This window comes from Acomys minous, assembly GCF_964271855.1.
Source record: "Acomys minous genome assembly, chromosome: 16".
Lineage (NCBI taxonomy): Eukaryota > Metazoa > Chordata > Mammalia > Rodentia > Muridae > Acomys > Acomys minous.
The window spans coordinates 28,210,059-28,226,946 of NC_140498.1; the positions used below are offsets into that span (position 1 = coordinate 28,210,059).

General features: G+C 35.0%; 1 protein-coding gene across 2 annotated transcripts in view; it reads left to right on the forward strand.

Annotated features, from left to right (window-relative positions):
• GABRA1 (gamma-aminobutyric acid type A receptor subunit alpha1) overlaps positions 1-16,888 on the forward strand; it is a 55,123-nt gene that overhangs the window by 814 nt on the left and 37,421 nt on the right. For both annotated transcript variants that reach the window (XM_084762876.1, XM_084762877.1), the window contains exons 2-3: positions 1,954-2,042; positions 5,641-5,750. In XM_084762876.1, the coding sequence (XP_084619002.1) occupies positions 1,969-2,042; positions 5,641-5,750 (184 nt within the window). In that variant the 5' untranslated portion in view covers positions 1,954-1,968. The remainder of the gene's footprint in view (positions 1-1,953; positions 2,043-5,640; positions 5,751-16,888) is intronic.

Genomic DNA, 16,888 nt, shown 5'->3' on the forward strand with positions numbered 1-16,888 from the left:
ACACGTCTATTCTCTCCCCTTTCAGCGGCCGAAGCTGACATGCCCTCTGCTGTAGGGGGGTCTCTCCCATTCTGGAAATGCGAAACTGAACTTATTTGATCTGGGTGGCAGGGGAGGTGGGCAGTGGAGTGCGTGTCTAGCTAGGGCCAGGATGGAGATGTAAAGGGATAAGGAGGCAGCTTCTTGCTCCCTTTTCAACTGTTATGTTTGTATTCGCAAGAAACTTTCTTCCTCCACAACTGAAGTGCCATGGCAGGTTTGCTCTCCTCTAAATATTGGAGGAGTGCAAAAGCTATTATAGTGTCTTGGCCTGGGGCATCTGTCTTTGATCCCTTCAGGACTTTCTCCCTCTTCTAGATTCAGTGTGGATTAGTGGGGTTAAGAGAAGTTGTTTTCCTCTTCAGAACAGATGTTGATATTTTTTTAAAAAAATGATGAATTATCATTGAATCATTTGGATGCAATATTTGAACGTAATGATATTTATCCAAGATGTCTTGGTCATATTCTATTTCTGTGTGTCAAAGCGGTCCCTGAATTAAGAGAAGACTATGATGAGGCTCACAGTTCTTATGTCTGCATCGTTGCACTCTAAGCAAATGCTGCTTCCTTGCTTACATGACTGTTCATGATGGCTTTGACTGACTGGAATGGTCCTGGACAGTGTGGAAAGCGTTTCGTTGATGTATTTAAAGGCATACCACATGGAACAAGAGGGTGCTTAATGTAAAAAAAATAGGTTTTATAATGCTCCCGTCTACTCGCGATTGACTCTACTAAGGAGTTAACATCCAGGAAAGTGGCAAAATAAAATACATGGGATAGTTTTCATAGTAGGACTAGAATTAATTTCAGTGCATTAAGTAACTATGTCTTCTTCCTAACAAGGTAGTGCTCGGGATTTCAACATTTGGCTTAAAATATGCATATATATATATACAAACATAATTATATGAATATGTAACACACACATATATTCCTAAACCCTCCTTTCTTTACTCCTTGAGTCTCTCAGTATTCTCCTACCACATCCAAGTTCAACAATCAGATAATGATTGATTGCACTTTACCTAAGTGGAAATAAATATCCCCTTCCTTCCATGCAAAGCAAACCACTTAAGATCCCATCTGTTTGAGATGAAGCATTTTCTAGCAGCAACCTGGAAGAAATTAGAGAACGCTTATAAGATATGTATGGGCATGTTTGTGTGTATTGGTGTGTGTGTGTGTGTGTGTGTGTATTGGTGTGTGTGTGTGTGTGTGTGTGAGAGAGAGAGAGAGAGAGAGAGAGAGAGAGAGAGAGAGAGAGAGGCACATGGCCTGACTATAAAGTGCATCTTTTAGCTTCATAGAAACATTAGTGAGCATATTTAACAAGCACAGAGGAGAGGCACGACTTTGGCATTCAACAGTGTGTTTCCAATGGATTTTATAAGGAGGTAAATACAGTTGCTTCTGAAATCAAGGTGCATCCAGAATTCAGAGATACTTTCAGTCAACAGAGGTGTTAGCCTACCATATCCCACCTACCCACATGCTCTCCTGCTATAGATACGAAGCCTTAAAGCTTTCGGTACAGATTCTGCCATAGGGGTACAAATCAGAAAGGTCATTTTTTTTTCCAGGTGATAAACAGCAAAAAAGAATAAAGAAGCAAGCAATGGAAATTTAAAGGCTATTATAGGAAACAGCTCACATCTTTTGTGTTGAGCAATATTGTTACCTGAAAATATTTCAACTTGTATTCTTTTACAGGATAAATTAAAATGCTGGTATATTTCTGAATGAAGAATGGATGGTTCAGGGTTACATTGCTCCCAATGAGGTGTCATATTCTAGTGAGGTCATTTCCTGACTTCAAAGCGTTCATCTGAACTGCCTCAGTCAGCCCTAGTGGTTATAACCTGATGTTTCTTGCAAGGCACATTGATCTCTACTTATTCCACTTTTCAGCTGCGCAAGCCCGTGATGAAGAAAAGTCGGGGTCTCTCTGACTATCTTTGGGCCTGGACCCTCATTCTGAGCACTCTGTCAGGAAGAAGGTGGGGGCATTTTCTTTTAATTCTGCATGACAATTTCTATAATTTATCATCTATTCCATCAGGGGGAAGAAAAGTGTCCATGGATGAATTCATGACTAAGGGAATTCAGAAAACTTTACTGCAATGAAATTCCAGCTAAGACTAAAGAAGAATAGAACATGAAAATAACTTTCTTATTTGGATGCTCTCTAAAATACACTTAACAAGCTTTTCTGCTAGAAAATGTATGAATTCAACTTTTAAGTCTGAAAATGAACTTTTCAGTTTTCATTTGTAACTGAACAACAACAAAAAAAATGTACTTTCGTAATTTATGGGAAAAGTTGCCCAATTAAGCTCCATGTGCCCTGTAAATTGTAAATTAATTTTCCAAGAGGAAAATTTCTAACCATTTTGCAAAAATCATAGAGCAACTTGTGAAAGCATGGGAGTAGAAAAATTAAAATAAGATTTATAGCTTGAGTGTCATATACACACATGCACATTGTGTTTTAAACCAGGGCTAATAAAACTAATAGAGATGGAATACACCAGATGATTATTTTAAGATACTAGATAAAAATTAAACTGCGCTAATCAAGCACTTGTACTAGGAAGACATGTTGTGAATACATCTCAGTGAGTAGAACTAATAAAATACTTTCCAATGATGCAATAAAGAATATGACATATTGTAACAGCAACTATCTAAATGACCAAATAGTTTATATCATCCTCTATCTACTTTAGTGGTTTTTTATGTAATCTATTCTTGTGCCTTGTTGGAAGGTATTCGACGCATCATAAAACTCTGAACTCCTCTGAATGCAATAGGACTCTTTATGAGTCAAAGTCAGAGTTATGGGACCACCTAGAAAGGCAAGAATTTCTGAAGATTGGTTTTAAATGAGATGTTGGCTGTGTTGTATTATCTGGTAAACACATACCAGAAGAAAAAGAAATATATTGCTGTCAGATACTCTTATTTTCAGGAGTTAAATGATCACAGAATTTTGAAAAATTATATGAAGTGTTACTATTATAATGACCTGTAGATGGAGTTAGCGCACAGTGTTTTATTACAGAGTGGTTCATATGGAATCAAAAGCAGGCTCAGTCACTGACATTTCTCTTCAAAATGTATATTCATTCAGGGCACTCTACATTCGTATTAGTATTTGTAATCCCCCCAACAGCAATTTTACTCTTTCTCCTAGAGTTCTTCCGTTGCAGTTGTAATTTTAAATAGGAAATTAGACCTAAGGTTGAAGATGAGCCTGGTTAGAAAATCAGAATAAAAGAATATTTCTATTCTATGTGGGGTAGCAGGGCTGTTTTCGTTTGGAATGGGGAGGCTCTCTTTGGTATTTGCATTCCAATGCAAATAATGGCTTAAAGCAAGATGTGTAAGGTGAAAAGATTTTTTTTTCCACGCATTTTACATAAGGTGTGGAAAGACGGGGAGCATAGATAGAGGTAACAGATTCCAGAGATTTTGAGGGTCTTGTCAGCAGTCTAACCACCTCTGATGTTATCCTCACTCACCTTCTTTCCCCTCCTAATTTTATTGCTTTTTCCCTAATAGTTTTCTCTATGGAAAGTTTCCTGAATTTTAAAGTGTGTCCACATTTCTTTCTTGTGTGTATCAAGATGACCTTCCAATGTCCTTGAAAGACGCTTGGATGACATTTGGTTTTGCGACAATGAATTCTTTACAAATAATCACTTGGAGAAATTCGTCTTAGCTTTTGCCTTACTGCTGTCATCTCCCAATGAGATGTGCAGGAAGTCACAAGCTCACTGCACATTTCTTTTTAAAAACAAAATGAAACAGCAAGGTGTTTCATTTATCTTAAGAAGAGTAAGCCCACAACGTATGTGATGTGAATGGATTAATGTTTAATTGCATAGGATGAAAATGAGGTTCATAGAAATAAATTCCGTATATTTAGTACCATAGAGAAATTTTACTTCTAACCATTGAATTAACTTTATCAGAAAAGTAGTCATTGAAAGTATACACAACTTAGTGAAGTTCTATATAGTTAGAATAGACATTCAGAACAGAATCAGTGAAGGTCCCCACTGAAGTTTACACTTTCATCATTGAGTGTCTTTGATGCACTTACCCATGACTGAATCAGAACTTGAAAAACAAATCACCTTTGCATCCCTAAAGTGGCCATTTTCTGCATCCAGTTCTTCCTCATTCACTTCTTCTTTAGTACAGCTAATTTGGTGTGCGATTTTTTTTTATTTATCTGCAAGTTTTAAATGAAATTTTATAAAATTAAGAAAAAGAGAAGAGGTCTTTGAATTTTGCTTATACAAAATGAATTACTTGCAGAACATAATTTGTTTCTGAGGTGATAATAGATTATTGTATTTGGTGTTCATATCAAATCAGTGAATTCTGGTTTAAAATGCCACTATTTTGCTTATATTTATTAACCATGTAACTACACACAAGGGAAACAAAAAGAATAATAAAACTTAAATATGAAGTATATAGATTCATTTCCCTTTCTTAGTTTTACACCCTGTATCCACACCATCTCTTTTCTCAAGGTCAGCGTCATCACTAAAATTTATCAGTGAGTGTAATTTTTTTCTATGGTAGAAACTGCTTCTCTTCAAGGATTTTGAAAGTGTCATGCTAACCATTACATAAAATTCCATTAAATCCACATACATAATAAAGTGGTTGGTATAAGAAACACATGGTATGTGAAGCAAAGCCCTATATGGCTGAAAGCAAGAATAATAGTTCTGAGAGACCGAGCTATATTCTAAAACAGAAAGAACAGCAACAGTCCTTCCTCTACAGAAGAATGGAGATAGAGTGTTAGTCCAGAAAAGGAAGGAAACGTATTCCACGTATTCCTGGCCTGTGCTAAGCTCTTAGGCAGTTGTGTCTTACAACATAATGCCAAGGTGTACTGCACCTTACAAGACCTTTTCCCAATGCCTCTGCTATTTCTAAACCCAGAAATGATCAAAGTTCAAGAAAATAAAGGTTTGAATAAATTTTCAAAATTGTTTTCATATACCTTAAGGAAAATCAAAGTTTTCACATCCATAAAAATACAAGTAACATAATATGTGGTCTGCCTATCCCCCTTTCCTAAATATTTCCAACATAAAAAAAAAAAAAAAATCCAAAAATCCAAAGCTTAAATGAAGGGAAAGCAAACAGAGGAAGGAGTTTTGGCATGTGAAAATTTCTATATAAAAATTTAAAAAGAACCTTTGAGTTAGTTTTGTAACTCACATATAGATATACATATGCAGATAAATGTACATAATTTGGATAGAAGCCTCCAAGACATTTTTTACAGTGTGCGTTAACAGTCTTGTTTGCTCAGAGGAGAAAAGTATCTTCCTTAGACCGCCTATGTTCTGAGAACGGAAGACATGGAGTTAGAACTAATTTTCTATATGAAAACAAAAAGTCTGCCACCAATGAAGGTACAAATGAGAAAATGACGAGAGTTATAATTTCTTTTAAACTCCCAACAGCTAGGAGAGTAAGAAAATCTGAGAAACGTTTTGAATTGTATGAGGGTTAAGAGGAAATTTATAATTTAGTGCTAACATTTTCTTTATTTTATTTCCTCAGCTATGGACAGCCCTCCCAAGATGAACTTAAAGACAACACCACAGTCTTCACAAGGATTTTGGACCGACTCCTGGATGGTTATGACAATCGCCTGAGACCAGGACTTGGGGGTGAGTTACACCCTCACAGTTTTTCTTTGAGAAAATCTAGTATTATTAAATATCCATTAGTATACCTCTAATTTCTTTTCAAACAGTAAATAAAAACATTAGCATGCTGGTTGATAATGAATCATATTTTAATAGACCACTCAGTGCTAAAACAATTTACTAAAATAGTTTTGTGCATATAGTTGGATATATACTGACAGACACAAAATTCTCGCAATGACACAAAAGAGGTACATAAAATTTATCAACTTCACCCTCTGTATCTACACTGAATTCAAGCAGCGTATCTCTAATTCTATGCTGAAATACTTTATAAGAGTGTGTGTCCAGTCATATCAGTACTGTATTAGCCCATCTCTAGGATAAAGAAGAATAAAATAGATGTTAATGTTTTAATTTTGGCTATACATTTGAATGTAATTATCTAATTTTCTTTTGTAAATTTCAATGCTATTTAAAGAGTAATTGATTAATTTACTAATAGATTTCTGATTAAGGAGAAACTAATGTAATATATATGAATATATATATGAATAATGTAATATATGATGTGTATATATGAATAATGTAATATATATGAATATATGTTCTTTGGAAAATAGCACATAACTTCATGTGGTTGAATAAACACTAATAAAGCCACATCAAAATATTGATTTTTTAAAGTAAAGCAAGTGAAGCAGGTAAACAAATTGCCGTACCAAGTCACACAGGAAACCCACATATGACTCTATGATCCCCAAGCTACAGTCAATTTGTCACAGTTCCCAAAGCATCAGAAATGAATGGTAATGTTTAACCAGCAGTATGAGAAGTCACCTTGTATTAAGTTAGTCAGAACAGATAATGAAAGCTAAGATTAAGAACTCAAATGGCTTTTCAAACAACATGGTGTCATGGATTTCCATTTATTTATCCATTCATTTACTTCAGACATGGGACTTGAATGTAAGGCTTTGCACATGCTAGACGTACTGTACTGCTGAGCTACCTTCCCAGACTCAAGGTCATTAAAAATACATAGCTTGCATATTATAATCACATGGACAGGAATCGTGGATCTATTTTGAATCTGCCAAATATCATTAGCGTCTAAAAGCATAAGAAGAAAATTCCTAGCCAGAGCCACATCTTGAGATTATATATGCATGTATGTGTATGTGTATATAATCTGTGTTTTATATGTTTACATGATACATATATCTACATATATTATTTCTCTATAAATATCATAATAAATATAGTCGTATATAGTATAGTCATATATACATATGTATGGTCTTATATATGGTCTCAGGGGGAGTACTTTCTGATTAAGTTTAAACAATTTTTGGACACGATATCTCTTCAAGTTTGGCCTCCACCTTGTCTTCATTTAACTACGAGGAGAGAAAAATATTATTTTAAAGTTGCTGAGTATAATGTCATGTGCTCCTAGACTCACATACTAAGAAATCTGAGGACAGTGGGTAGACGCATTGAGTTCAATATTTCAAAAGCTACTTCGACAGCATAGGAAGACTCTCTGTCAAGAAAAATAAAACCTTACATTTGTGATGGAGTAATCATAAAGTGGACAGCTCGGCTCTTCTGTTCATAATGCAGCAATATACTGTCACTGTGTGTCTACGCACCTGGATTGACTCTAGGAAATTTGCTCTCTTTGCATAAAATTTGAATAAATTACAAAACCAGAAATAAGGGATGAATGTACAAAGATTCAACCACTGGTTGTTGATACAAACTATAAAATGGAAGGCTCCTGAAAATGCTGATAAATTATATATACACACGTGTATAAAAATATATATATAAATAATTTACATACAATATATTAAAAATAAATAATATATTATATATAAAATATATATGTATATTTGTTTCATTACCTACTGCTCATCTTATCCCAGGTCAGTCTTTACAATAGCAATAGAATGAATCTTATGTCCAAAACCGTCATTAATTCTACTTTAGAAAACCATATTAAATACTTTATTGTGTGTATATAAATATCCTCTGAAAGGTGTACCTGTGACTTTTGCTTCGTTAGAGAATTCAATATAAACATCCCCCCATACACACACTTTCTATAATGATCAGTTGTGATTGTACTGTTATTATAGTATAAGTAACAAGGCATTACTGCTAATTTTCATTTAATCATTTATTCTGACTCTCATAAATATATGCTACATATACTTAAACTGCAGGGAGCTATATATCAAAAATAAATGAACAGCCTAAAACATACATTTAAAGATAATTTTCAATTTTTGATATCTATGACATGGGGAGATTTTCTTAAAGAACTAAAAACATTTAGTTTATTAGAATATTACTATTCAGAATATCAGAATAAACAATACTTTATCCGAATATTACTATTTTTAACCTATGTAATCACTTAATTCTGAAAATATAAAAAACTGACTTGTGGGTTAGGGAACAGAAACAGTGGCTTATCCCATAAAGATCAAAAGATCAAAATAAAAATAATTATAAAAACAAAGGAAAACATAGGTGCAATCTTCCTTCAATTTCTATTTTATTTGTTGGCCTGGGATATAGTGAAACTAGATGTACAAGATTCAAGATTTTTTTTTCAATTTTGAAGCTTTCATATTGACTAATCGTATTTTTTACATTTTTCACATTTCAAATTTGTCTTAATTTTTAAGACCAAAACTGACACATTACTGTTACAGGATCAAAACAGTTTATGTACATTGTGATATTAAAAATTGATACTATACAATTACAGTTAGACTATGAAATATATTTCCAGGACATTGATTTTGTAATGTAATCAGCTATGAAGTCTGATAATGGCTGGTTAAATGGAAATTATCTTATTTTCCTTGGATATAAAGTGTTTAATTCCATTTTGATAAAAATTTCAGATAATTCAAACATGACATGGTTAATAGTGAATTCCTGCAACAAGATGGGCTACCCACCTTTGTTATTATTACTTATTTAACATGACTCATTTACTTTTAGAAGAAAAGGCTAGGGGAGCACAGAGCAGAGTTGGGTTTTTTTTAATATGAAAATGAGGCAAAAGTTACGCAGTAGTTTGTACACCATTATATCTAAGATGACCTCTCCTAGAAAGGGGCCCTGGTGTCTTCATCATGATAAAACCCTGTAAGAGAGACAGGAATGTTTGTTCTGAGTATCTTCCCAAAATAGATATATGATAATGAAGTTATGTTATGTAAACGATTCTTCCGTGTGCAGGTCTGTCATGATGCCTTCAGCTTTATTATTTGGGAGTGTACTCCTGCATGTTACTGGGAATGAAATCCATTGCTTCGTTGATCCAGGTTTTGGAAATTACCTTGGAGACATTAGAACATTGTTTTAAAAGGATAGGCCCCACCTCACTTAGGACCCAGAGTCAACCACAGAAAGAGTAAATAGAACTATAACAGGAGGAGAAATATTCTGATGCAGATTGTGGCTTTTGGTTTATAACAGGTGAGTTATAATGAGTTAGAACAAGTACAACACCAAGACTTTAGTGTAAAAAGAACAAAAAGGAATCAATGTGTCAGTGAAATGTATACATCAAATACAAAGTAATTGCAGAAGATTTGAATTAAAATTATGAGTAGCTAGAAAATGTATAGAATCAATAATTACTGAATTCCTCCTCATTTACCATTTCTTGCTTTCACCTCAAGAAAACAAGAGAACCTTTTTCAATCAGGAAATTCAAAATGTGTTTGACTAAACCAAGTTCAAGTCTAAAAGAGTGGCATGTTGGGGGAGATAAAGATTGAAAAGCAGAAAGAGCAGGAAGATAAGAAAAGTTGGGTCCAAATAGAAAGAAAGCCAACAGAGGCGGGGAGATGAAGGGTGGGACCAAAAGTTGGCGAGAACCATCAGTGTGGAGGAGAGGACCAGAGACAATTCTGAAGAGGAAGGCAACTGGAAAGAAGTGAATTAAGAATGGCTGGCTGGCCCGGGCTTTCCTCTAAAACTAAGCAACTACTTGGGTGAAATTTGATTTGCCTTTATATAGGCTCCATTCCAACTCCTCAAATTGGAAAACATAATGCACAGACAGAGGCCTTATTCGTAATGTTGACGCAACATTTCAGAGGTTCTGAGAACGGACAATACCCTTCTGGCTGTGCCTTTTTTTTAAAAATGGCCTTTCTGTAGAGACCACGTCCATTTTATGGTGTGCTCCGGTCCCACTGTGAATCAGACCCGGCAGACAGTGAACGTATTGTACAGGTCTCCTCACAAGCCGAACGTTCGTTGTCTTCTTCATGTCTCAGGCAGCTGCCTTCTAAAATATGCTTTCATCTAGAAACAAATTCATTTCACTCTTTCAAAAACAAATTCCATGTTTATCCAGAATACAAATGAGACGGAGAACAAGGGAGAAACCTTGGTAAAGTCACAACTAAAGCAAGGCCTTGCAGATGCTTTTCTTCACCCTCCCCTTGTTCTTCCTGGCATTTCTTGGAAGTACTGTTATCAAATTGTAAATTTATTTTAAAATTTAATCGAAACAAGTAATGCATGGAATGATAGATGGCTCTCAAAGATTTCACCACCAATCTATAGAGATAAGAAAAGCCAAGGGAAAAAAAAAGAAAGAAAGAAAGAAAAGAAAAGAAAAGCCAAGAAGCTCATATCAAGAGATATGAGCAAATATTTCTAAAGTTATAAACCCAGGAGGGTGAGTAGAAAAGGAACGTTTATAGGTACATACATAGGCTTTTAAACAGACAGAGATTCTACCCCTGCTACATATTAACAGCATTTAGTTAAATATTGTTTCTTTGTGTTATAAGTATTATTTATTTAAATTCTTGGTTTTTGATCTTTTTTGTTTCAGGAGGGAAAAAAATAGGCTAATAGAGATCTAAGCAACTCATTGAGAGATTGTCAATTCTAGATACTCAAAAGTATTTTAGAAGCCCCAGGTTTAGGAAGTACATGTTCTGCCTACTTTGATATCATCTTGGTACAATATAGAGTCACTTGGATATAGTCACCTCAATTGAAAAACTTCCCACAAGGGGTCTAGGGGGGGAGAAGAGGGTGCGGGATGAAGGGAGGGTGGGAAAGGGAAGATACAAGGGAGGGGATAGGATAACAATAGCAGTGTAATCTGAATAAATTATAATAAATTTGAAAGAAAAAAAAGAAAAAGAAAAACTTCTCCCAACTAGATTGGCACGTGCCTTGCTTGTGGTGCATTTTCTTAATTGGTGACTGACATGGAAGGTCCCAGATGGTGCCACCCTGAGCAGGAGGTCCTGCATGTGGCAAGAAAGCAGGCAGAGCAATGAGCAAGGAAGCAGGCCAGCAAAAAGCATCCCTCCATGGCCCCTGAATCAGCTACTTCTTCCAGGCTTGCCTAAACTTAGTTCTGGTTTTGATTTCTCTTGGTGAGGAAGTGTGATGTGGTGTGGAAAGGTATGCAGAAATAAACCCTTTCTTCCCCAAGCTTTGTTTGGTCATGCTGTTTATCACAACAGTAGAAACCCTAATTGAAATAGTACTCTTTATCTTTTAATCATTAGACTTTTTCTAATCTAAGCCTGTAATCGAAGGTCTTGAGAGCAGGGGGCAGGAGAATCAGGTGTTCAAAGTCATCATCTGTGTCACAATAAATTTGGGCAAACTCTGCTACAAAAGACCCTGTTTCAAAATGAACAAAGAAATGAAAATGAAACAATGTCCCCGATCTTGACTTAGCCAAACCCTTACTAAATTTACTGTTAATCCGACTGTTGCAAAGGGACTCAGTTTGAAAGAACCAACCAGCCTGAAGTTCTTTGTCATTGGAAAAATGGCTTTGGTTTCTTAGGGAATTTATGTGCATTTGCAGTTGCATTTTTTTTCAAATATGAGAAAAGTGGAAAACTAAAAGAAAGCAGAAGTGAGTAAATTGTATGTTTTGTGCAATTGCTCCTAGAAATGAGGAATACACTATAGTTTATTCTTTTTAAGAGTTATTTAGCCTAATTTTAAATTAAAAATTCGATCTATTAATGTTATTAATTAAGAAAAGCTTGCAACTAAAAGAAATATCAATACCCAAATTAACCGGACTCAAAGTCTATACACATCAACAAACTTCAGGTAATGGACCTGAGTTGTGTAGCAGGTTATAAGGTAGATTGTTTTTCCAAGTTCTAATTCTGCCTCAGATTTTTCATTTCTGGGTGTTGGATAAGTGCAGGAAAATAGATTTGATAGTAAAGGTGTAGAATTCAATGTGAAGTTCCATAGCATCAGTGTGACTATTTTAATTCTATTTTAAAATCAAATTTAATTGGCTAATATATAAGATAGCTGGTATTCACAAATCTTTTATGATTATTTGGCACTGAGATCGGAGATAAAAAATTACTTTCATGTATAACTAACATTAAAACATTGATTTTGTATTCATGTTTGGAAGAATTTCAAACTGCTTACATTTTTTTCATAATGTACTAGTGTTAGATAAAGTTAAAAAGATTACATATACTAAAAATATCAAAAATACCAATAAAATGTTCTCTTCATTTAATCCTTTCTCATTGATGTATATTATTTTATAAGAAAATGATCTTGAGTAGAGGATTTAAATTTTCTACACTTAGAATCATTCCCTTTAAATCTATTATAATTTTATGGATTTTGAACACAAGTTGTGGAACAGATGTTCAGATATTTGCAAAAGCAACACCCTTCCACAGAAATAGTAGATCTAGACAGTCTATGACATAGATGTATTTCAAGAGAAAGGCAGCTACCAAAACCCGAAGAGACATGGTTCAATGAACAGAGAATCCCTCTTCATCTTTACTGGCTGAGATCTCCAGTTGGCTCATGAGTCCAAATTAAGTAATGAATCTCCAAGACACACTAAGGAATGCTATCGTACATATACAAACATTCTATTCTAGCCTTTCTTGATGTGTGTCAATCATCTCCATGATCAGTGCCAGGAATTTTATCAGATAAAAGAAAACCACAGAGCCTACACTCAGGTCACAAAGGCAGGTCCCAAAATATGGAGATGGGTAATTTTACTACCATAGTAAAATTAATCTTTTCCTCTTCTTTGCATTTCCCATCTTTATTCCAGTCCCACAGTGGGAGCTCTGAAACATTTTTTTCCATAACTTATTTCTTCTTACTGTAGAATGTGAATTCTACAAATGAAATTTATTTGATTTTCCTGAGAGAGGAATCTCAGAGTTAGAAATCACAGAGAAACACACTGGGAATTTTAACAGAGAGATAGATCCTTTGTGGTGGGATATATCTCAGTATTGTTATGTTGGAATCAGAGATCTCAAACACTGCATGGGGTATCCTACCTCAAACCTTTATATAGATATTTACACATAAGACAACACTTATTTTTCCATGATTACATGCACATATTTCCCTTCAAAGTGTCCCAGAAGACACCGCTGTTAAGAACATAGAAGGAAGAAAGTTTTCAGTGGAGACGAGATGTATATCATGCCCTATAGCAAAATTAATCTTTCTTCCACATAGATGCTTAAGTCATTTGAGGTCTCTGAACCCCAAATCACTAAATGGTCATGGACTCATTAGATGTCTTAACACATAACTATTTACCCTATATCCTGTTTTAATCATTAAACACAAACAAGCTAGGTTGATTTATAAATCAACCAAGGAAGAGTTTCCCTTTTTCCTATAATATTAGAAGGGTAGTATAACTATTGTTTCAGGAAGGCTGACTTGAAGCTGAGACATGGCCCAATGCAATATATTGGTATTTATGTGGGGACCCAGGGTTTTGCTAGTTCTTCGACAAGGCCATTTTAAACTAAGATATTTGCATTTATTTTATGAAGCTGACTAATGTTGGTCCATTTGGTATTGATATAGGATTCCATAAATTAAGAGTGCATAAAAACTTTCCCAATGAATATTTCTAAGTTGCTCAATTGACAGCATTTTCATTGAACATGTGGCTAATGCCCCATTAAACAAGCTGTTGTGATGAGTATTGCTAACACGTTGCCCACAACTTTCCCATCTCTCTATTCTTTTTATTAGAGTCAGTCTTACACTTCACTATTCAACAGCATCAGTAATTTTCTGGAGATTCAAGTAACAGAATGTTACTTCTGTACCCATAGGCTTTCTATGGCATTAGCACAAAGGTTAGCTGCTTTCTGCCATCCACTGGCGCTTTGATTGCAGTCCTACTTACTTCAAAATATTATCTTGTACTGTGAGCATCAGCATTGCCTGGCTCCGGACACAGTGACCTTTTTTTTTTGGGTCTTCTATGTAGTCATCTACCTACCTGCCTGTCTATCTGGTTTCTGCCTCTCAAGTCTTGCTTAAGCATATTTTCACTTATAAAGCTAAGAGATGTGTTACAGAACATAAACATTAGTAAATTTTGATCGCAGTTTTATTACTGTTATACAGAATTGTGTCTATCCAACACATTGAAAATTAGAAATAAAAATTTCACACACATAAAAAATGCTTCTTTGTTCCTTCAATCTTGTTTAAAAAATCACTTTAAATTTCAGTTTATCTATTCATTCAGAAGGTGAAAAAATAGATTTAGCAGGATGCAAGGATGATACCTAAAAATCACACAGCTTTTCCTAGAAGAATATCAGAGTCAAATTTGAAGCACTTTTACCCTCAGTCTAATATATATTCTCCTTCCTTTACTATACTGCTTTTCTCTCTTATGCCTCTGGCACTAATTGTCCTTTTAAACTATTACTTCAAAGCCTCTATTATTTATTATTTCTGTACTTTTAGTAGGGTCTCAATAGTGCAGAAAGTCCAGGTGAAAAGAGATTTGTTCTCTGTTAGTTAGGAGATGCAACCTTTGTATGTGTTTTAACACAGCGCTGAAAGGTTTGCTAGTTTAAGGACTGAATTTTTAATATAAATTTATTGTGAGGCTATAGTGAGTAAAACACCTTTGGGGAAAATATTTGAATATTTAAGTCTTTGAACAGTTCCTCCCCTGAAGTTATTTTAATTGCTTTATAGTTTTCAGCCAATTCACTATATGCAAAAGAGATGCAGTCATGTTTGGCTTTGGCTCCGTTACACGTATTTTTACCTAAGTTTCCTTTAATGCTCCTGGTATTTGCTGTTAAGAAAAATGCATTTGAACATAAAATATTTTGGCCTCTTTTCATGTGCTCTCTAGAAAGATAATTGGCGTCATTCAAGTATGCCCACAATGAAATGTTAATGTGGTATTAAGTCAGTGATTCTGGTATTAAAGTATGTCATTTAATTTTAATTCTCCTTAATTTTTAGATAGCTATATGAAAGACGGATAGATAGATAGATAGATAGATAGATAGATAGATAGATAGATATTACTTGTGAATCTCATTGAGGAGAAAGACCTGGAAGGTATATGTTTTCCAATCATGTGGGTAAAATAAGGTTCCCTAGCAATGTTTCAAGATCTCAACTGGAGCACCTAAAGACAAGGATATTTCCACTTACCTTTGGTCTTGAGTCTAAAAAGGTCTTAAGTTCAGGTCACCACTTCTTAGCTCATACAAGGAGGAAACCATGCCACTGAGGTTTGCTGAGATACATTTGCAGAGATGCTCTCTCTGGAGATTCATGGCTTGGGATTATTAAGAAGAATGACTTACAGAGTTCTCAGGGTATTTCCGGTGTGCAATGTATGAAAAGTCCATTTCAATCAAAGATCTTCTTCTTTCCTCTGAATTCAGGCTGACCAAAAGAAGTATGGTGTATGGATAGTCACAGATGAATGAAAAGATTATTTAAATGTTGATATTTGATATCTTCATGTCTTCTCGAGATGTCTAAACTTGTTAACAATAGATTTTGGCCCCAAACATCATCTATTATATTGTCATCAATTCCATCATAAAACTTTTTGTTTGGTTCTGAAAGACTTATTTTCAAAGAACTTTGGGGAAGAAACAGGTCAGTAAGGCTGACTTTATTTATTTAAAATAGAGTTTCTTATGGGTGTTAAGAAGGAAAAGGAAAGAGTTTATTTTCCTCTTGTAATTGCTCTATGCCTCTCAAGAAAAGAATGACAGGCTGAGTTACACTTGACTGTGCTTCTTTGCCCTCTTACTACATCACTTATCCTTCCCTACTAGTCCTGGCAATCCCTCAGAGGCATACTTTAGTTTTGCAACTTCTGTTTGCCTTCCCTTCCCTTCCCTTCCCTTCCCTTCCCTTCCCTTCCCTTCCTTCCCCTCCCTTCCCCTCCCTTCCCCTCCCCTCCTCTTCCCTTCTTCCCTTCTCTTCTGCTCCCTTCCCCTCCCTTTTCCCTTCCCTTCTGTTTCCTCTCCTTCCTTCTCCTCTCCATCCTTTGCTCTTTTTCCTCTTTTCCTTCTTTACCTGTGCCTTCTTTTCCTCTGCTTTACTCTTCTCCTTCTTTACCCCACTCTCTTCTGTCTCTCTGCCTTCCATTTTTTTCTTTCCTTCTTTCTTTCTTGCCTATTTGGAGGATAAAAAGGAAATGTCAGAGAGCAATAATCAGAAATACTTTAGGGATAAACATATGATTAGAGAATATAGTGAGAATGTCATTTCAGATTTCTGGGATAGAGGGATTTGAGGTCAGATTTCTTGTTTGGGAATATAGTGAAAGTAAGTGCTAGCAAATCTCAGAGGCAAGTGCTGTTAATCAGTAAAGGGAAGTACCTGAAGGTCATGAACTGATATGGTAAATAAGCTATAGGCCAAGTATGAAGAAAAGACAACAAAATAGATTTTCTAAATGCAACTGTAGTCCCTTATGTAAATTACTGCCATTTTTGCCTAATCTCTGTATGGCACAGGTAAAATTATGCAGAACAATAGATGGACCTAAATTTAAGCACATATCAAGTTTTACTTGTTTGTCTCGGTGGTCCTTATAATAATTTAGGTGGTCAGAATTTTTGACTATGTAGCTGGTCATCTATTAATCATCAATCTAGAAACAATGGAAGGAAAATAGTACCCTGTAAATTCTATAAATTTTCTTCTCACTTTTTCAAGCCACTTTGTTGTGTGTGATGATACAAATTGGTTAATAGTAAAAAAAAATTCTGCTGGCCCAATTTTTAAACTAGCTACCTTGTGGAATTTCTTTAATAGATACTAAGTTGTCTTCACACACA